General features: G+C 40.8%; 1 protein-coding gene across 1 annotated transcript in view; it reads left to right on the top strand.

Annotated features, from left to right (window-relative positions):
* LOC145439972 (titin-like) overlaps positions 1-22,636 on the top strand; it is a 515,551-nt gene that overhangs the window by 186,239 nt on the left and 306,676 nt on the right. Inside the window, exons 19-48 of the mRNA XM_080317640.1 lie at positions 281-375; positions 512-674; positions 750-860; positions 962-1,092; positions 1,733-1,865; positions 4,120-4,340; positions 4,551-4,695; positions 5,341-5,463; positions 5,562-5,759; positions 5,855-6,058; positions 6,608-6,757; positions 7,014-7,133; positions 7,278-7,463; positions 8,045-8,202; positions 8,310-8,478; positions 9,493-9,615; positions 12,044-12,235; positions 12,674-12,857; positions 13,361-13,530; positions 13,627-13,785; positions 14,223-14,441; positions 15,218-15,436; positions 15,784-15,933; positions 17,025-17,153; positions 17,222-17,401; positions 18,385-18,452; positions 18,519-18,716; positions 19,330-20,111; positions 20,919-21,092; positions 21,671-21,879. Of these exons, the coding sequence (XP_080173766.1) occupies positions 281-375; positions 512-674; positions 750-860; positions 962-1,092; positions 1,733-1,865; positions 4,120-4,340; positions 4,551-4,695; positions 5,341-5,463; positions 5,562-5,759; positions 5,855-6,058; positions 6,608-6,757; positions 7,014-7,133; positions 7,278-7,463; positions 8,045-8,202; positions 8,310-8,478; positions 9,493-9,615; positions 12,044-12,235; positions 12,674-12,857; positions 13,361-13,530; positions 13,627-13,785; positions 14,223-14,441; positions 15,218-15,436; positions 15,784-15,933; positions 17,025-17,153; positions 17,222-17,401; positions 18,385-18,452; positions 18,519-18,716; positions 19,330-20,111; positions 20,919-21,092; positions 21,671-21,879 (5,463 nt within the window). The remainder of the gene's footprint in view (positions 1-280; positions 376-511; positions 675-749; positions 861-961; positions 1,093-1,732; positions 1,866-4,119; positions 4,341-4,550; positions 4,696-5,340; positions 5,464-5,561; positions 5,760-5,854; positions 6,059-6,607; positions 6,758-7,013; positions 7,134-7,277; positions 7,464-8,044; positions 8,203-8,309; positions 8,479-9,492; positions 9,616-12,043; positions 12,236-12,673; positions 12,858-13,360; positions 13,531-13,626; positions 13,786-14,222; positions 14,442-15,217; positions 15,437-15,783; positions 15,934-17,024; positions 17,154-17,221; positions 17,402-18,384; positions 18,453-18,518; positions 18,717-19,329; positions 20,112-20,918; positions 21,093-21,670; positions 21,880-22,636) is intronic.

Below are 22,636 nucleotides of genomic sequence, written 5' to 3'. Positions count from 1 at the left end.
AAATTTTGGGTTTTACTCAGTTTTTATGAAAATTAAATGTTGATACTCCCTGAAAACAGCCCCGAAATTCCTCAGGCTATCTTCCTGATTGGAGGATTGAACTACTTCTACTTGACAAACTGAAAATAGCGTAAAGTAAGTAAGTAGATCACAAAAGATTACGAAGTAGAAGTAGCGAAAATCAGATCTACTTGAGTAAGTACGAGAAGTAGAGGAAAACTACTTGAGTACTCCCAAACAGTAGAAGTACTTCATTACTGACCACATCTATCATGATTAGCTTACGAGAAGAGCGCAGCAAAAACTGGACATCGCTTCAAGAAATTTCACAGATCTATTGAAGAAGGAGCAGGACAATCCGTACATATCTCGAAAGTGAGTTAAATGGTAGTGTATTGCAAGTTCTCGCTATCATTTTATATGAAATATGAAAGAATTACTGCTTTAAACATAAATGTACCATACAACATACGTTGTGACATATAAATACTCATGTGCTATGATATTTCAGATGCGCTGTTGAAGTTGATTACTCCAACGAAATACGGTTTGTGAAGTGGAACGTTAATAAAGTTACCGATAGCGTCAAGCAGGCCGAAGAGAGTTGCAAGTTCCATAAAAGTCAGCTGCTTCACGTGATGGAGTTGAAAGAGTCCCAACAGAATGCATGCCAGGTAATGCTGAAAGCAACCTAAGAATTACAGTGTTATTCAATATTCTTTTCCAAATACACTTCACGTGTATTTCAGACCATCGAGTGGCTTTGTGAAATTGCAAAGAGCATAAGAACAAGACACTTGGCTCTCGGAGTTAATGCGAAAGAAACAGAAATCCTTCGTTTGCAACACGAGGAAATCAAGGTGGGCAACAGCTGCGATCCGGCGGTTTGGACACGGGCATATATATGTCGACCAATAGCGAATTGTGACATTGGCATTTATCAATCTCTCATGCTAAACAGAGCACCGCTAAAAAAGCCTACGAAAACGGCGTGAAGAAACTCTCATGCATATCCATTTTAAGAAGAACTTTGGACTTATCACCAGGCGCGCCAGCTTCTCCGACGAATACTGCAAAACGAACAAATAACGGGTAAGATATTACACGATTATTTCATTGGCTATGGTATACAGCGGGTTTTGATTCTGAGTAGAAATAAATACCAGGATTTCAAATGCTTTAAAATAATTCCATGGATGCATCAAAATTCTCCAACAAATTGACCGCTCTCTGTGTGTAGATTGAACAGTCATTTTATTACATCAGAAACCCTATAAATACTATGAAGGGAGTCATTGGGCAGAAAAAAACGGGCTTATGAACAGCCCAAGATAAAGCTCTGAAGCGCGAAACGACTATATTATTTTTTGTAGCGTGGGGTATTATGGCGTCCAAAGATCCTAATCAGAAAATTTGGATAACGCCGATGTATTTCGACCGGCATCCGTACAAAATAGCGATTTTCGTAGTAGTGATTCATCTGAAATGTGGGGTTAAGGGTTGGGCTTGTTGACTTGTGTTAATGTTCGAGTCAGGGTTGGAGTTAATTTTATGCTATAGGGTTGGTGATTGTGTATCACTCAATATCATCCGACTCGCAGTTTTGAGCCTAAGTCATATATGCCTATCTAACGATAAGCTAGTTCCCTTTTTTGTTGTTACAAGATACTGGAATTTCGTGTTAAATCAGATATTGTTGAAAGTAGTGTTATGTGGTTCACTTCTTCTGTAGGGCTCCGCTGTATGCAAGCGACGGAACAGCCCTACCTAGTTTGGAAGAAGCCTGGACTAATTTTATGGACGTCTGGGAGGAACGAAACAGCAGACTAGCCGTCGCGCACCTATTTCACAACAACAGTGAAAAGGTAACATCTTATTTGCAAATGCAAGGCACTTTCGGATTGGCTAGGCCTACTATATGTCCTCTTTTTAAGAGGATTTGTCCTCTTTTCTCGGGAAAGTGAATGATACTCCGAGAACGCCCAAAATACCCAAGTGTCCTTTTTTTGACATTCCGAATTTTTTGCTAATACTTTAGACCAGTGGTTCTCAACCTGGTGGGCGCGACCCCCCTTGGGGGCGTGAAAGCATCTGAAGGGGGCGCGAAGAAGCGGTCAATTAAAAAAATTTTCGCGCTCACGCGATTTTCTCTACGCATAGACCGAATTTCATATTTTTGAATTCTCTCATCAACAGTCATAACCAGGCCGTGTTATTTTTGGCATATGCCAAAACTGCCAAAAATAACTTATTTTTGGCATTTTTCGATTTTTATTTTTGGCAGTTTTGGCATCGTCCTCTAAATAGATAGTTTCAGCCTCGAATTATTCATAAAAACGCTTTATTTGGGCTAGTTTGTCAAAAGACACCACAAAATGTGCAGCATCCACTTATAATCAGTGCCAACAAACAATAGGAAGAAGAAAAAACCTAACGATTTCATAGGTTAATAATATCAAACGAAACCACAAAATGTGCAGTATTCATCGGAATCGGTGCCAATAAGCAAAAAAAAGAAAGAAAAGCTTAACAAACACGCTCAGCAGCTGATTGTTACAGCTGTTGAATAGACTTAAATCGTTTGCACTGTAGCAGTGCTTCCAAACTCAGGTCAGCTAAGTTTGTCCTAAATTCATTTCTCGCCCAGCGAATCTGGGAAATATCGGCTTCAACAGTAGCCGTTGAGGGAAAGAATGTTGCCAGTCATCCACAAAAGGTTTTCAGAGCTTCAAAATCTTTGTAGGGCCGAACCGGCTTCCATGCATCATGAAAAGAGATCACTTCGCCAGTGCCATCGATCTCGTCGCGGGAAGAATTGTCTTCCCGATCCTTTTCCAGGAGTTTCCTGTGTTGTCTCCCAACACATTCTATTTAGTAGCCCGACTATCATTTCTCCTTCAATCTACTGATATATTCACGTCAGGTGGCTTTAATATTACAAACTCGCATGGAAGAGTCCTGGGAAGGTTAGCTTGTTTAGGAACATTGACGCAACAAAACGAGGCTATTCAACTCAGAAATAGCCAGACATTTTGTTGCGTCACAATGTTCAACTCGATCACAATGCAAAAATCGTGGTTGATTTTGGGGGTTCCAGTGCCATGAGCAGAATGTAATTTATATTTTAATAATCAGTACTGCGGCAGCTTCTCATTGATACCCGTTTAATCAAATTTAGCGCTCGACAAGCCGGTCAAAATGGTCGTAAAATTGCCTTTGGACAAATGGAAAGTATGACGTAAACCAAATGCAGTCAGCCGTTCAATCTCGCTGTGCCCACACCATTTATGATACCATGCTTTCACCCCTAATGGGTGGGTTGGACCCAGATTGAGAAACCTGCCTTTCACAAACGCTCTTCTCGCTTGTAACGCGGTCCTGTTAACACAACACCATGAACGAAATACACTATTTGGCGGGCATTTTTATTTTTGGCAGTTTTTTTGGCAGCAATTTTTGGCATTTTCAAATTTTTAGTTTTGGCAGTTTTGGCATCTGGCTCCTGAAATGCCAAAAATAACACGGCTTGGTCATAACCTTCCATGCCATCAAGCAATCTGTTGTGGTTGCTAGCATCACGGTTGGATTTTGTGATATGACGATAAGGGGGGCGCGAAATTTGTCACTATCATAAAGGGGGACGTATCTAACAAAAGGTTGAGAACCGCTGATTTAGACAACAAGACTTTTAGGCGAGATAGCCTATTCGTTGGGTAAGTTTCGTGTTTCTTGAGTCGTATACAATTTCAATGATATTTGGTGTAAATAATTTCACGATCTCGTTAAAATAGTCATTCCTAATCGGAAAAAGTTAAGGGAACCGAAAAGTATATTGATGGGCTGAATCTGGGAAATATTTAATTTGTAGTTTTTGTGTCTCTTTTTGGAACTTTTGGCTTCAACAACCAAGTAAATGTAAAACACAATCAAACTCAAACGTAACAATCCTACTTATTTTTGTTTTACTGATCGGCAAGAATTGTCACTATCTTTAGGTGGTGAAACTATGGTAGGCAAGGCATCTGAGTGGTGGATTTCCAGGCGTTCCGACAACAACACGTGCTGATACTTCTTACATTGACATCGTGGGCTTACTATTGTTGTTTCAAACGCATCCAGGTTATCAGACGCGCATCGCAACTTGGCAGCGATCTGGACATGGTCGCTTGTTCCCCTGACATAACTGGGTTCGATGGGGGAAATGCCGCTCGCAATTCACCGTCGCGGGGCAAAATTACTCCACTTCGGGACGCTCATATGACGCTACATGATGAAATGAATCACGTCATGAAAGTAGGAAGCTCGATATTAAGCGAAGCAGGCGTCAACCATGCAAGCGAGTAAGTGGAGTTTTACTGGAACTTCCTACATTATGACCACGGTTTGATTCATCGCATATTATATGGTATGTCAGAAGCGGAAAATGTCCAAATTGGGTTGTATACCTGGCCTACATATTCTGAGTGTCGACTGGGGTATATCAATGTCGCTAGCGAGTCTTGGCAGCCTTTCAAGCTACCCAATACCCATGACATCTTTCCTATATTCAGACATGACCCCGTAGCTGCTTCCATTCGGTCGAAGATGAAGCATTTGGATTTTCTCCGATCCTCTTTACATAGCAAATGGGCCAAAGTAGATAGAAGAAGAAGCGTGCTGTCTCCAGGATCTAGCTTTATGGAGGAAATGAAAGAGGTGAGCTTGAATTTACAGTGGTTAGATTAGATCCCAATTCGTGGAGATCTATCGACTATACTCAGGACCTATAAGCTGGAATGCATTGGCACAACATATCCATGAATTAATTGCCGTAAAATAGATTAAAAAAAACCACTACTTACCTCTTGTCGTCATACTTACACTGTTGCCCTGCCTCGCCCAGACATTGCTTCACTGATTTGCTACCATTTATTTTATTTACTTTAATAACTAACATTTGTTACAGTCAGACTGTGTAAAGACAAGTGTACCTGTTTGATGCGGGTGTGGTCAGACTAGTTGACCTCCAAGGCCGTATCGATCATTCCTATCTGATACCGAATACTGTGCATGCGTATTTTTTGTACCACTATCATTGCCACCGCTTATTATGTATTTCGGTTGGATGAAAATAAAGACTCTCTCTCTCGCTCGTACAGAGCGACTATGCAAGCATATGTATATTCTACGTTGTAAGGTTGCATATGCACTGTACACATCTCACTGGGGTTGTAATGCAACTGACGCCACGACAGTCACTATCGTTTGACGTGCCTAGTACACTTGCGTGACAACATTCCGTATATGGGCTTGAATATAAGTGTCACTTATATATTTATTTTCACCAATAACGATGTACAGATTACCGACTGGCTTCGGATTAAATTAGTCGAATGTGGACCAACTATTTTCGATATCGGCAAAAGTCTAAAGGACGCGATCTCCTTGCGCCATCGTCATGACCAGACAAACGAACATTTACTGGTAAGATAACCACGATGTCTTGTCTGTTAAACGTGAAGTTGGCCATCTTGTTCGTAAGTTATCCTGATGGTCTCCTCAACGACGACTCTGTGTTCAAGGTAAAAGAGCACCACATCAAGCGTTTGCTAAACCAAGCGAAACAGTATTTGCAAAGACCGAATTTCGGCTCTAACGGAAATATATATGAAGCTATGGCCCAATCATTGTCAGACCTGTGGCAAGAATACAAATCTCACGTCAATAAAAAGTACCACCTATTGGGAAAATCAATCGGTTTCTTTGAATCTGCAGATGAGGTAAGTCTGATACGCCTGATATTTTGCATTATGTTAACGAGCTTATCTTGTTGCATCAAATCCTAAAACTCCTGACTTATGTCTTTACTTCATAGTTTGGAAAGCAGCTAACGTATCTGGAACAGTATCTAAAATGGAACGATCTGCCGAAGGACAAATCCTCGGCACAGAGTTTGTTAGAAACACATAAAGAAATGCGGAAAAATATGTTGGAGGCGTCCATGGAATGCCTTACGCACGGACAAAACCTGTTGGAAATCCTCAAGAAATGGAAGAAAACACAGCCCGAAGGCCACAAAGTGAGCTATTCAGTACCCCCGAAGACGAAGTACGCGACATGATTTCAGCAACCATGATAGTGACTCCTGAAAGAAATATCGTCGTGGCCGTACATGGGCCGTCATAAATACTGTTCATCCGACATGTATTCATAGGGGTTGAAATGAACATATCGGTTCGTTTATTTAGAATTTTTATCAGTTAAAAAAAAACAATATTGTGATAGAATGAAAAGATAAGAATGTGTCGAAACGACTTAAATAAACCATGTTAAAATTCTAAATTACTGGCGAAAATACCTAGAATAGTAATATTTGAGGACATAAATTGTGCTACCATCCCAATCCAGTAACATTGGAGTCGAAGTACTGTCCAAATGATTTTATGGTTCGTTTGTACATGAATACGATATGCAATACAATCAGCTCTTTATTGACATCGCGCGGTTCCATATTCAACGCGCGCTTCAATAATGCTTACCCCCTTTACAGCAGCGAATGAGAATATAGCAATAAATTTACGATGCCAATTTTCGGCTAATCAAATGCTCTTCGATTTTGCTGGAACAGGCGAGTTATGGAAGCGCTTGTACTGTGATCGAGTGCGTTTTGGAGTCGTTAATAGATCGCAGGAGGCAGGTGGAGCACGGGTATGAGAGACGAAAGGAACAGTTGGAAAGAACACTCCGCACATGCCATTGGGAGTCAGAAGTGAAGGAGGTAGGTTGAAAGATGGAAGCCGAATCTCTCTCTCTCTATATATATATATATATATATATAACGCATTAATAAAAGAATTATTGATTAGATTCTGATATTTGTAAGAGCTTAATCGCCTATCGCTGTTAATATTATAGCAATTAAAAAAGGAGTCAATTGATAACGTCGAAATTTTTATCTAAGAGTTCCAGGATATGATTGCGTCCCAATGCATTCATCGGACAATATTACTAATACCGAATGAATCCACATTTAGGTTATAGAATGGTTCGAGCGTGCGAACCGACAGGATTTTCAGAGTAGAGAACTCGGAGATAGTCTGGAGAGGGCCGAAGCTATGCAATGTCATTTGGATGAAGTCAGAAGGCAAGCTCAGGTAAATATCGTGGCCCTTCTTCCCCAACAATGCATTCTCATGATGGTTAACGATGTCGTCCGGGGAATCGATGTATTATCAGGGTTGCTAGTGACCAGCAAATGGGCGGTTACAGTACAGCGAATAACCATCATCTCAATTTAGGATCGCCTTCAGCGCGCCAAAGGCCTTCTTTTACGAGCCAGCGAAAAGCTGGAATCCTTCGGCAAAAGTCCCGTTGCAAATAAGGCGCAGGAACTTGACGAAAGCGGGGAATGTTTCATGCGACGTCTCGATGAGAGAAGAGACGAATTAGCCGAAGCCGAGTCCTTTTTTCGGATCGCTGCGGAGGTAACGTCAACACGATTATCGAGATTGATAACGTGCGTGAAAGGCTGAAGACAGGTCAACATTCGTACGTAAAAGTCACGCATCACATATTGATAAAGCTGTTTTGTTGTCGGGTCGGAATGCGACAGTAATCTGTGCGTAAACGAACGTGTTTTGCGACAATACTGAAACAACAACGTGCAGCGATTTAGTTGCGTGAATTTAGCCAACAGTTTGAACAAGTCTACAACGCCACGTTACAATTCACGAATGAATTTAACGATAGCCTTATGGTATCATACGTCTGAATGGTCGGCTTCATAAATATATTCGATGAGATTCTTGGAGGTGCAGAACTTCAATATACAATTGTGTTGTATATTCATATTGAAATGAACCCGAATATTCGCGGCTGACACTCGTCAGGGGTAATCATCAGCAACTATAGTACTAGTTCATTTTGATATTAATATACTATTCGATTGCAGACACGTATTCATTTCAAATTTGTTTTAGATATTAAATTAATATTTCGTACACGTGATATGTAATATATTTTAGGGGATGTTATTCATCATTTTAAGCAATGCTGCACTTCGCAGGGCAAAAAATCGCTCGAAGCCATCGGGAAAAACTTGGACAATATGGTATTCTCTACAGACTTGGAAGAACTCGAAACGCAATGCGGAAAATTCCTCGATGCCATCGACGCTTCTTATAAACCAGCCGAAGAGCTTGCCAGGGCCATACTGGAAAAGAGGTGAAGTAGATATTTCTAGCGTTAAATAGCTTCGACGAGATGGCAAGCATTACGAGACAAGCTCTGCAGAATGTTGGCATATGCATCATCTAAGTTTCTATTTTTAGTTACGCGGCGGGTGTTGGCGGTGAAAACTCTGGAATTCACGGTGTTGAAATGAAGATTACAGAAATGAACGACCGCAAGACTGCGTTGGAGGAGACAATTTTTAAATTCCGCCAGGAAGCAATGAAAATCAACGAAATGGCTGGTTTGTTCTTCACGTCATGCCAGGAGGTAGGAATGTACGGTCACCAATATGGATGGTGTGTTAGATATTATGCTATAATATCGCGTGACCAAACGTGGCCAGGAGATTAAGCTGTTGTTTTAGTACTCACTATTCATGGTATGTCAACATTTATGGTCTTTTCACACCAGACCGCAAACTTATTGTATGTATCCTAAACTACAATGTTATACCATTCACAATTTCCGTGTTCCAATCGTATACAACATCGGTTATTCGGATGGGCGTGAGGCCATAAACTAGTTCTTCTCTAACTCTTGCACGCAACGCTCCTTTGGCCAATAGTCAAGGTATCAAACGCCCATATACCCCATAACACCGACAAAAGTTGTTTTGTTTATTGCCCACACAATGGACGTTGGCTGTTATGGTCTTTTTAGGTTAATAGCATTCATAGACAGCAAGCTACACGTTATTTCAAAGTAACAACTCCGGAGAAATCTCATGACAGACACAATCTGGAATAAAATCATAAAAGCTAATTTCCCTTCGAATGTCACTGTACTTCACTGTAATGCGTTATGTTTTTAACAATTCATCGTAGACATTGCATTGGCGTTTGTAAATGTGTGTACAATAAGCCTCGCTGGCTAAGGATTCTGTTTATTATGATTGGTTGGATAGAAAACTCAATATTGATTGCCAATGGAGATCTATGGAGAACGTTGGTGACTATTTTAGATTGAGTGCGCCTTGTACAATACCAACCGACGTGACCACATATTCATATATCTCTTCTTAGTGTACAAATATAGATATTAATGAATGTATATCCGACATTGCTCTCAGCGCCCCTCAATCGCCCAATGTGTAGCTAGCGCCCCCTACGAGGACGCGAACACCCCATGGGCACTGGCGCCCACTTTGGGGACCACTTCTGTGAACGGTAAACTTGTTGGTTGCACAGCGTTGCGATGTTATTATCGACCTCACCACCAATTCCTGCCTGTTGTCAATATAGTCACAAGTCAGCTTGCCTCAATCAATTTTTGCTCATGTAGTTGACAGATTGGATGACCCAGCAAGCATGTGGGATGTTGGGCAGATACACTTGTCTCAAGGAAACCAAGCAAGAAGTCACCGAGTTTATCCAATGGCACAGAGCATTGGCGAATGAGATAGAGGTGTGTCCTGGTCGCATACATAATGTTTCTAAACTGTTTATTATTGCCTTGGCTTTGTTGGTACATTAGAGATAGTGGATAGAACATGTGAATCGGGAATAATAGGACGGGTTTCGATTTAACGTGGTTCAATATAAGAGTATAGGAGTATAGCCGACCTGTGCCTATGAAGAATGTCGGAATTCATTCGGAAGCGGTACAATGTTCTTCAGCTCGCCGATAGTATTATTTCTGGATTAACGGCGAGCTTATAACGGCAATTTGAAGTCACGACGTATAATTAGCTTGTTACACAAAGCAGCCTCGTAACATACTTCTTTCGATAATATATCGTCTTACCAGGCTGTAATTATCATAGCCACGGGATTTCGAATGGCGAGAAGTGTTTCAACACCAAACGACAGGATAGGTGTGCATTCAGACACAGTTGTAGTGTAGGCCTATATAGTGATATGTGGTTTGTTGTCAAAACGCAGACTCTTATATACGAGCTGATAGCGTACTATCGCGAGAGAGTCACAACAGAAAAAGTTATTTTGGGGGATAGTAAGGACTTATTTGATAAAAACCTTGTCCTTATATGGAGGACTTCCCCCATCTGCATCTGCACGTTACGCCGATATACGCGTGTATCAGCGCACTGTGTTATTCTACGGGAAGTTTGCGATAACTTGAGAGCGTGCGTCATTGCGTATGGAATTCCTCGTCCAAAATACTTAACGTCACCGGTGCCGAGAAATGAATCATTACGGTCGATGCTAAGATTCCGTTAGGATGATAACTTTTGAGTGTTTTGCATCCGAGCGAGCATTTTGAGAGATAAGAAAGAACTGAGCATGTTAATGCCTTCTTAAATGCAGCTTGTGAAATGCAAATATGTTAGCAAGTGGCCATCAAACGGATGCGATTGAACACAAAAGCGTGACAGTGACAATTTGAGTGCGATTAGGAAATTTCTCTCAGGTGCATGTAAAGTAAACGAGTGTTATATTTAGGTGTGTGAGAGAGAATATTTTTCCACCACAGGATGCGTTGAATATAGTCAGAAACGAACATATCTAATTTAACATTCACCCGGCCGCACGAATTGGAAAGGATGCCTAGATTCTTCCAGTTGGGTATATGGATTTGTCGACTGAACTGCAACAGCTTAGGATGTGCTCATCGGGCATGGTCTCCGGCGACAAGTTTAGAAAGCGTGTTAAAAATGATTGAAGACCTTCCTCGATATTTCATAAAATATTTACCATCGCTAAATTTCGAGTGACGTTATTATATATATATTCATTTCATTGTACATGTACTACGTGTTCCTTTATAAATATGGCTTCAGTATACCCATCAGGCCATGTCTTGAAACCTCGATTGGTCGCCCAAAACATTTTGCACGAGGATATCGAATTATTCATGGTAAACGACATTTCTGTCAAGTGGCGATCGACACGCTGCATAGTAACGTATGTCATACTCATAGCATATGATATACTGATGGTCAGGGAATTCAAAACTGTTTTTCGTGGTGTGTAAATTTCATTACATTTTCTTCAACTCCTGAAAATGGCACGTAGTGGAACTTAATAATTCGTAACTGCATGGCGTATAAATTTATACGTACTCGAATACGTGACTGCGGGTTTACTATACTCGACGCGAAATCGAATCACGTAAGTACCCGATTATGCCCAGTCATAATAATGAGATTGAGGTAACGTTTACAATTTACATCCACTGTAGACAATGTATAGCGGAAGTATCCAAGATCAAGTCTGGTGCACGGGGATGGAGCTACATATTTTTACGAGCTCGAAAGTTCCAAACGAACGATTGTAACTTATAACCTTGAAAGTCTTTTCAAATGTTGCCATTGTAACATTATTAGAAGATCTGTACATGGATATCTAGAACTAGTTCAGGATCGTAGGATTCGTAGCATATTCATCATTGTTACCACGACGTAGGCACGCGAAATGTCATCACTCAATGGAATTCGTTCTACCTTCAAACGAAAGCTAGATAACAAAACACATGCTCGTGTCTGGCTTCCATAACACCGGGTTAAAAGTTTGAACCAGTGATGCGACCCATATCATGTATTAGTCGCATGCCATGCGATGTTTGCGTAATTTATGTTACCTGTGATTTAGTGACTGCTTTCGATTGGACTTTAACAGCATAGATGATTTCCCGGTGCTAAATACGTCAACTTCAGACAAGAAATCAGCAAACACTAAGATTACCTCTGCGAGTATTCGGGGCTGAGGCGCCATATCTGTTCGCTGAATGATTATTACGGTACAATTTCATACACAATCCCTAGGCCTTTTACATGTGCTACAATCATAACAACGAGGAATCTAAACACTGACGTAACGTCAATGTTGACGTATAGTGACCCTAGCCCATTCTAATGATAATATTGTATGTTCAGAGAAAGAATTCCGACCTAGAATCATTAGTCGAAACAGCAAACGTCCTGCTGGAAGCGGGTGTAGCTCACCCAACGTCGGTGCGTGATCGGGCTGAAGAATTGAATGCAGATATGACCAGAATCAACAAAATAGTCGCTTCAAGAACCAGCTTGGGGGAGAACTTTGGTACTTTTCTTGAAGATGCTAATAAGGTACGTGGGATACCACATCTATAAACAAATTACGTAAAACACTAAAAATACTAGAATACAGGTAACAGGTTCAGTTCTTGGTACTACCACCAGAACGACGGCGATGTGCTCAAAATTTCGCAACCATTATTCGTGTAGGTAGGCCATACTCCATGTAGTTCGCATTGAAATGATGAAAACAAATCGTTGTAGTCGCCCCCGTGCAAGCAAGTATGTATCCATGTGTCTGAACGTGTGATGGAATTCATAAAGACCATTAGCTCATATATTTCGAAAATGTACCTGCTAATACATGAAAATAAGATGGCGAAGATTCATTTCATAAAACGATATAGTATGATTATTTTATCCGCGAATACTATACTACAGGCTTAAAACGTATTGTATTACGACTCGCGTTATTCGACGTAAATCCAGACCCACCATTTCCACTTCCAGGTTTCGTTGGAGATGGCAAGACTGAAATCTGAGCTGAGTGGAGATCAGCATGAAAGGTTAAACCACCTTTCGGAAGATCAGAGAAAAGCTATTCACCAAGAACTGCAGAATGTACAAGAACAATGCCTGGATATTATCGACACCGGACAAATTGTAGCTAACAAATTAAAAGACGGGGTTCAAGGTGCTTATATGCATTATTATATAGTTGCATATCTCACCGAGGATAAGCGAGCTACAAAAATCATTTCACTCGTGTGTAAAACCTGCTATATCTTGCATGAGTTGCATATAATCTAGTAATAGTAATGTCATGTGGGCGTAGGCGTAACAAGGGTGCAGATTTGGGAGTCAACAATACATTTTAAGAATGTCCATCGTCCATGGGTGAAGTCACAATCCTCAAGTCCATTTGAAAGAGGAGTATTGTATTTATATAATTACTAACCAGTGACGTGTTTAAATGTAAGCATATATGGCTTGTCTGCCAAGTAGATCAATTCACAATGGAAATTCACTACAGAACCTATATCAGAATTATCTCGCGGTTATAACTCTTATCTGCAAACGTACATATACCTTCCTATGTCCGTACGTACAAGCAGTAGTACACAGTGAATAGGATCTCGATATGGACTTGTACTTAGAGAAGGTGTCAGTTATATATTACGTGTGTTAACTTCGCAGATGACGGACTGGAAACGGAGGAAGCTGCTTGTCATGTACGAGAAATCATCCAAACTTTGCACGACGATAAAGATGAACTTCTGGATTTATGGCTCACTTGGCAGTATCGGAAGAACGTCGGGAAGGATTTAGATGTCCAATGGAAAAATGTCGATAATACCGCCAACCGCGTAAGTAGATACTGACTCGGCTAAACAACTTGAGAGTCGAATCACTCAAATCCATCAGCTTTCATTATACATACAAGCTATTTCATTCTCGTAAAGTTGATGGGAGCTATGGATGACCTGGAGAATGCCACTTTTCTGAATAACGAAGTCCGACTAGGGGAAACGGTTGAAGCAACTCAGGACTTGATAGCGGGACTAGATGATAAATTGCGAATTCTACAATCAATACACGGAGAAATAGAAAAGGTGGTTAAGGTATGTGGAGAGATAAACTTCTTCGTTCCCAATACATGGGCGTATAGAATCAGTCTACATTTATGGATTCCAAATACCTAACGACCCTGGCGTCAGAGTGAATATTAGGGAAGATATTTAACCGAACCGGAATTTCCGGTGGTACTAATTTCTCGTTACCGGATACCGGATGCAGGTACGTGCGTAGTAAGGTGTCCAGAAATTTTCATTTTTGACATTTCGACGTCATTTTATTCGTTACGACTCAATGTATTTGTGGCACCATGGTCGTTGTTGAGAAATTTAGTTGTGAGATGTTTCGTCCTGACTATACCTTCACTGAGTAGGTTGTTTGAGGTACTCGGTAGAAGGAAGAAATCAATGTCAACCCTTGTATACCTTTTGGTGTAGGCTGTTAAACGACGCATTATTGGTATATAAGTGATGTACCTTTACAGCTTTCGGAAATGTTGGGTTTACGGATACCGCCGTCTCGTGGTAATACAAGTACGAGCAGCACTCCAAGAAGTTCCTTCCATCAAGCACAGAACTCTGCGGACGAAAATGACGGTTTGATTCGGGCGCTTCTGGGAAGGCATCAGGGATTACTTGAAAGACTGAAAAACTATAAAATAGCCCTGGTCACCGCGAAACAGGTGCACCGCGATTCAGCTCAGGTATAATTCTCTCACTATCATGAGACAATATCACTCGTCATTAGTATAAACATACAAATTTAGCCAACAGCCTTGCTGATTCTTTCACAATATATATACGCTGCTTGGTTCGCCAATTATCACTTCCTGGAACTTTGGAGCTGCCTATGCCAATAAACTAACTAAATTAACAACTGTACTTTCCTCTTTACCGACCACTGGTTATCTATTAGTCGTTACATTCTGCGAGGTAGACCTATGCTTAATATTGCATATGAGCAGGGTTCCAAGTCACAGGGTTCCGAGTCATAAGTCAATTTGACTTTTGAATTTTACAGTTTTGACTGTAGTCAAGTCGAGTCATTTTCAATTCATCACGGGGAGCAACGGGTCGACTTCGAGTCCTAGTGTAAAGACTCGAGTCCGAGTCCAAGTCATAGTGTTTACTGTTCAGTATCGAGTTCAAGTTAGGTTCAGCCCACCTCTGTGAAACTCGCGAGTGATATCGAAGGCTTCGGATTCGTAATATACTAATTTTTCCCAGTCTAGACATGTTTATTCGGACAAATAAAATACCCGTTTTCAATTATCGGTCCTGATATAGGCTACGAGACTTGAATAAGTCATACAGAATGTGTCAAATCATATTGACTTGGCCGACAAGTCGAGTCAGCGAAAAATTGCCACTCGAGTCGAGTTATGACTCGACTCGTTACAATCTTGCGTATGAGAGACGCGGTGGACATTGGAAATATTATGAATGTTGATATTGTTGATACGTGCATTCCATTTGACAGTTGTGGAAGATTTTGCGAGATAGCGAAAACGACATACACCAAAAAGAGTTGATCGCGTCGAATGAAGGCGCACTCTCCCATCCAAAGAAAGAATCTTACGTCACCCTGCTGCTGCGCAACCACGACAGGCTCAAGTCAAGCGTCGACGAGTTGATGAAGTCGATAACATCGGGAGCTTTTGGAGTTCATCAAATAATAAATCAGCTCTCACTCGGAAAAGTGAGCGCATTCTAGAGTTTAGCTCTGGGTATTGCGGTGTAAATTTCATGAATTTCAGCCTTGCAATTCGTTCAATTCTATGTAAGGCAAAATTACAGTCACAAGGAAGTACCAGGAATATCAGTTCACCATCATTCAAATTTCAAACCTTGGTTGAAATTGATATGACACAACATTGCGATGCAGTCCTTATTCACTTTGAGAAAATTTGTAATCTCAGTGGTTTCCAACTATGCGTGCCTCTTGAACAATGTCCATTTGAAATGCAGTATATATCTGAATATATACATTCTGCTTCGTCATTGCTATACCATTAGGTTCAATGAATATACCTTTCATTCATCTAGCTTCACAAGCCTGACGATCGTCCAAGCATCGACAAATCTACGATGGAACTGTCTGCAGCGAGTGAGAGTTGGCACAGCCTCTGGCAAACTCACAGAGAAACTTTACTAAATCAACTGAATACAGCATGGTACTCACAAGAACTCAGGAAGGTAGCATTTCGAGTTATGTTTCGAGCATTCATTTATTAATAGGCCTACAGTTAATCGATGAAAACAGCTAGTGGTCAATTATAAGTAGGGCTGGGCAAAATCGAGTACCTGAGTGATTCGATTCTGAATCACGTATTGCGCTTCGAGTCGAGTATTCGAGTATCACTCATTATGACGTCACAACAGAATGCCATATGTCAAAGTTCAAATATGTACCTTTTATGCCACCACAAGAAAGATAATGCCTGTTATCCATCACATTAAAGGTACTTCAGTATTTTTTCGACCATACCGAGTTCATTGCACTTCTTGACAATGTGGTGGGATGATCATGACTTCGGAAATATGTTTTAACATTTGTAGCTTTGTACTATGTCTTGTAAGCTGCGACACGGCCAATCGAGGTTTCAATGCTTCCCCATTGGAAAATACTATCAAAACTATAATTCTCGTTAGTAAATAAACTTTCAGTAGAGAGAAGCGTTTAATTTCAGTACTCGAAAAAATCGTCTTTTACTACTCGACTCGAATCAATAAAATTAATACTCGATTCAGATTCGAGTACTCGAATCATTGTGCCCAGCCCTAATTATAAGTAATCAGTAGGGCAAGTTTTTGTTGAAGTCAAATCCACGGAAACTTGCATTTATTTTTCACAAAAGTTGCAGGAAAAAGTTGCATTATTTCTCGCAAAAGTTGCACTGAAAATTTGCATTTATGGACAGGATCCTTGAAATTATTAGGGTATGAGATACTAGAATCGATCCGTATCCAAGGCACTGTAGCAAAACTGAGTGTTGGCGACGAGAAAAGTTGCAAAAAATTGCAATATAAGAATCCTCCAAAGAGCTTAAAACACCATACTACATAACTTCTGAGTAGTTAGGAAGCTTCTGGAAGCTGTAAAAAAGTTGCAAAAACTTGCCCTATCAGTCGACATTTCTGGTTTCCTGTACCGAATTTAGCGTTCGAGTTCGGATTTAATTCTTTGCCGACTATGAGACCATGGAAATCAGCGGATAAATTGAAAATACGACTTTGATCTTAAATATACGTCTTCGTCTGTTAAGAACGTGTGTGATATTTTACAGAAAAAGCAGCAGTTCGACGAGTTCCAAAGAGCTATCAATGCTCTGAACCTAAGCTTGGAATCATGCACGAGCAAGAATATAGCAGGGAATTTGTACAATGAATACGAGAAATTGTCGTCAGAAATGCAGGTAAACGTTTTTCTCGCTATCTCGTTTTCGAGCATTCTATCAATCATGTCCCTATATTATAATTTTAGAACCCGTTCGAGGAGTGCTCACTTTTTATCGCAAATGCGGAGGGCAGCATGAGCAAAAGTAACCCGCGACAGTTAGACGTCAGCGACTTGAAACAAGCTTGGGAAACGGCGAAGCATAAAATGGAAAAAATTGGCGACACCATCCTTGCATTTGAAGAGTATTATCACTATGCGACACAGGTAAGTCACCATCTTGTGAGGCGAAGATAATCCGTAGAGCTATGGTTCGACATTTACATAGATTGCCCAATGTTAGGTAATTGGTTACAACAGAATAGAACGAGCTAGTCAGCCTAGGTGTCTCGTACAATGCACACTGCTGTACACTGTACAGTATAATACGATTTATAACAGGGTTGAAAATGAAAAATGGCTCGACTCGAGTCAATTTGCGTATTGAATAGACTTGTACCCGAGTCATTGCACATGGCTCGACACATTCTATATGACTTCATTCAAGTATCATATACATCAGGACACATAAACTGTCTTTTATCTGTTGAATAGAGTGAGAAAAATGAGCATATTATGATTCTGATGTCTTCGATGTCACCCACGAGTTTCACAGAAGTTAGTTTAACCTTACTTGAACTCGATACTGAACAGTAAACAGTATGACTTGGACTCGGACTCGCGTCTTCACCAGAGGTGGTCAAAGTAGTCACAGTCGCTACTCTAGTAGAAGTAGAAGTAACGCCGGAATTTCTACTCAAGTAGAAGTAGCAGTGGTGGTTCACAAGTAAGTAAATAAGTAAGTAGGTATTCTACGCTTATTTTTGCCTACAAAACTCAAAACTGTCAAGTAGAAGTAGAAGTAGTCTAAAATCATAACCACTTAAAAAGTAGTATGAGTAGGAAAAATCTACTTCAAGTACTTCAAAAAGTAGAAGTACATCGTTACTGACAACCTCTGTTCTTCACACTACGACTCGGACTCGACCCGTTGCTCCATGACTCGAATTCGGACTTGACTCGAGTCAAAACTATAGAGGTCAAATTGACTTGTGACTCGGAACCTTCTGACTTGGTTACAACCCTCATTTACACCCTGGTTAATGCCCGTAGGACATGAATGTAGTTGGACGATGATTTCTTTAGGAATGGAAAGATTGTTAGGTAAAACCTACGAAATCAATATGCGACCAACATCCTTGCATTTTCAGTGTGATGATTGGCAGTATGGCGCAAACAGAACACTCTCCGCAGTAAAACAGCATTTCGACTCTGATAGGTAAGAGCATACGCCATGGTAATCTCGAAAATTACGGTCTTCTCATAAACTATCTCTGTCATATAGAGATGATTCATCCGCCGCCTTGACTCTGGAGAGACTTGAGAAGGATCTCCTAAATCATATTCCCGAGCAAGAGGAAAGATTACAAGCCATGAAAAGTATTTACAAGACGAAAATCATGTTGTCACCATCCCTCATCAATATGAGAAGGAATTCCGCAAAGAGGCACGAATTTATCCAGGAAACGTTATCTTCATTCAAGTACGAGCTCCATCATTTTTAGGTCTAATATATTGGAGTTTGTTCCCAAACCCTTTTCCTGTGTGCATTTGTAACTTCGATATTGCAACGATTCCATTTACAGCAGTGGCTCTGAACCATTTTCCTACCGCATATACCAACTCGAGGTTCTATGATTTTGTTGCGCACCACCGCATATACCAACTCGAGGTTCTATGATTTTGTTGCGCACCAAAAAATTAACGAAAAGCAAAACTTTACGGTGAATCTATATTATGATTATTAACGTAGACGGATTAGCAAATACGTATTCCCTGAAATTTCGAAACAAATGCGGTTCACGAGCTAATGATTGTTATCAATAATACACATTAAGAAGGCAAAATTAATGTGATGATTGCAATTGTTTCTTCTCCACAAGCTGATCTTGGTGGGCTGCAACTGAGTGGAATTACGCATAAAGTAATTATCAATGTATTCGATGAAGACATAAGAAAAAATGACGCTAACTATTGGTGAAGAATGCAATTTTACTAAAATAGAAATGCATGTACCGCTTACCACCGGAAATGACTTCGTATCCCAGGCTGATAACCACCGATTTATATAGTAACGTGAGTGCTTTTCCTGACAGAAATGAGGTGATGCTATTGGAAAACGACATCCAACAAAAAATAGACGCTCAACTTCAACCAGCTGTTGAAAAAGACGAATCAAAACCATCTCTAGTACAAAACGTAGCGGATCGAGTCCGAAATTCCATGGGAACAGGCTCCACACCACGAGACCCGTATCCTCAACACGATGAAGAGCTACCGCCGCCTCCTGCGTTATCACCGCCGACTCCGCCTCGCGTTTGGACACCGTGCGTTAAAAACAGTTTGAAACCGAAAAGTATTTTGAAGAATACTCATGACAAACCGCAAGTAGGAGAACGCAGCTCAAACGTAGAGTCCTCGACTTCGGGATATTCCACAGTGACGGACACAACTAAATCATTCGGTGTGAAAGACAGTGCCAGCTTTCCGCAATCCACACCATCTTCAAACGGTACCAAGCCTTCAGTCTTGCCAGATGTCAAAACAAACGTTGAACACTCTGGTTCATATCCAAAGCAGACGCCGTCTTATATTCCGCCTCCTCCCATTTCACAATCAGCCGAGCCTCTTCCGTCTCCTCCTCCCCCTGTCTCGGGACCAGAGCCTTCCACATATGCTCCCAACCGTTCTCCACATACGTTGAAGCATAAATCCGCAAACCTAAACCACAGTTTCCAACGGGCGGTGCACGAAAAATTGAAAAAGTACGCCGGGAGGCCGCAGGAGTCTTGGGAATCGCAGATTGAGAAAGATTTAGAGAGCGAAGACGGAAAGGTGTCAGAGAAACTGAAGTCGTACGCTGAGAGCGATAACAGCGGTAAGTTAGTAACGGAGTAACAGTGATATCTTAAAAGATTCGATCAAACCAATCTTAAAGCCAGTAATAATTGAGCAACCTGCCATCCGTGTGTTTAATTGTAACACAGCTGTGTCGAATACAGTCGGTCAGCACTTCTACCACATGAATTTATCGACTTAACGCTCAGAACTAGAAGGCTAAATCAAAGAAACTAGGGATACAGTGTTTTTAGTGCTGTTTTACTTGTATCGTATATTTGGTGAAATTGATAATCGCAATTGTCGACGTAACTTCGTCTGTTAACAAAAATCAATTATTTCAATGGAATTGGAGTCAAATTCATTTCAAATATACCGCAACGTATCTTGGTTCCAGGCAATTATAAAGATCAAGACATGCAAATAAGCCTTACTTCTATGGTTCACACAGACTGAGCAACAATTTTTGGCATAGCTAAATAATAGAATTTCCCACCGTAAAGACATTTTTTCAAATCCGAATTTTGGCGTCCAATAACTTCGCTTTTACGGGTTATAATTCAGACATCGTTTTTCGTGTTTCGCATCGTTTTTTTTTTAGGTAACCTATCAATGTCATGGGCGTGGGCGTACCCAGTAAAATTTGAACAAAACTTATTTTTGAACAACTCTAGTGTCTTAAAACCGCGCAGTAGTCGATTTTGTCGATGATACAGTATAGCTTACATCCCAGAGAAAGCTGTAGCGAACGCCTGTTGAAGCATGCATTACATACAGATTAGCGTGGAATGTGAGATCTTATTCCAAGTCCCGACGTGTCGCTTCATTTCCGATGTTTTATTTTCAGCTGCGTCCACGTCAGTCTTCACTCCCGTTGCTGGAAGCTTCACGTCTGTGACCGCTGACGAGACGGAATCCGAGAGCGTCAGCACTTTCACCTCAATGTCAGAGGAATACGTGCTCGATTCAACTACAATCAGCGATGTTTCAACAGTGGAGTCTGTGAAAGCCGGCACGCACGGTTAGCATCTTCCCGACAATCGGGCAGATTTGGAAAACTAGATAATCCCAGTTGTTCAATTATAGCAAAGTGCCAGCAATCCAACTTATCTAATTTCTGAAATGGTTGTAAGCTCTAATTTCAATCCTTATCTACTATCCGGTTTCCCTGAAAATTCTACAGAAGAACTGTATAGTGCGAAACGAGCCGAGTTTTTGCGAATTCAGTAATTCTAATTCTAATTTGAAAAAAATGCGTAGGTAGAATTCTAATTCTGTAATACAGTTTGGGGAAAGCTGTAAATGTTCCAGTTGTGCAAATCTGCTATCCGGGCCTGTTGTTTATTTATATGAGTAACCTTTGAAATGGCACACTCAGAGAGTGTTCAACTGTTCAAACCCTAGGACTCGCACCCCTCCATGTGGATGTAGATAACGAATTAGGGATTTTGAAGGATTAAGATAAGTCCCTGTGGCGTTTTAAACTCATTTAGTTCGTTTCGCAAACTCATTACCCTCTGAATCATATCGTTCCCGATGTTAATGAAGTGATAGCCTCGGAATTAAGTAACGTGTGTTTCTGTTTATGTGCCACATTAGGAAAGAAGAGTCCTGAACACATGAATAACTCAGGGCCGGTGTCGAAAACAGAGCCACGAACAACATTGCAAATCAAACCACTGCAAGGTTTTTCTCCCGATAAGAACACGCCGACGAATAAACATGGAAGTCAGCCGCCATCGCCGCCACCCCGAAAATACATCAAACCGGTTCCATTTCGGGGAGCAACGCGGCAAACCAGCCAAAAGGTACAGAATCGCTGAAAGCATCGAAATCAGCACGTCACTCGCAAAATGGTGTATTCTTCGAGCATGATTATGTCATCACAATCAAGCTCGCTGGTGATTGAACGCATCAAAGCTAAAGAACTAACTCTAGTGACCATTCACTCAACAAGAGCAGTTGCTAGCTATCATGTGACTGAAGGAAGTTTTTCATATGTACTGTGTATCACTGTTATAGTAGCGGGTAGTCTGGTGAAGGTGTATTGGGTAATAATCCTATGGTATTTCGTACTTTTAACAAATATGATTTAGCTGAACATAACGGCACGGCTTTATAGCGTTTCACCTGAAACACGGTCATCACTCACGTCTGTAGATGTTCCCTGACTATGTCCCGTAACCAGAAATAATCGATAATGCAATGCTAACAAACATGACATGTTTAACTGTACATTACTGTGGAGAGTGGTCGAATTTAGTCCAATTTAATCAGTCATTTTGATGTAAGATTCATCTATCCTACCAATGTCTAAGTTGAGGTGACACAAAGTATGCACTTTCTGCTCCCTCCTAATTCCCTTCTCATATCCACATGATTTACGAACGAAGTTCAACATTTCATTAGTTTGATAAGCTAAACAGTGTAACCACATGCACATCGCTAGCACGGTGGTAGCTATAACTGCATCTCAACAAATATTATACTGTACGTTTTATAATATTGATTGCTTTTAAATTGACAATGCCGCTTACTGTTCTGAATGAATAATGCTTGCATTTG

Source organism: Botryllus schlosseri, chromosome 5 (assembly GCF_051294905.1).
Source record: "Botryllus schlosseri isolate E-star chromosome 5, Bs_hap1, whole genome shotgun sequence".
NCBI classification, from domain to species: Eukaryota; Metazoa; Chordata; class Ascidiacea; order Stolidobranchia; family Styelidae; genus Botryllus; species Botryllus schlosseri.
Note: the sequence above shows the minus strand (reverse complement) of the source record. Positions and strands in the feature narration are given on the sequence as shown.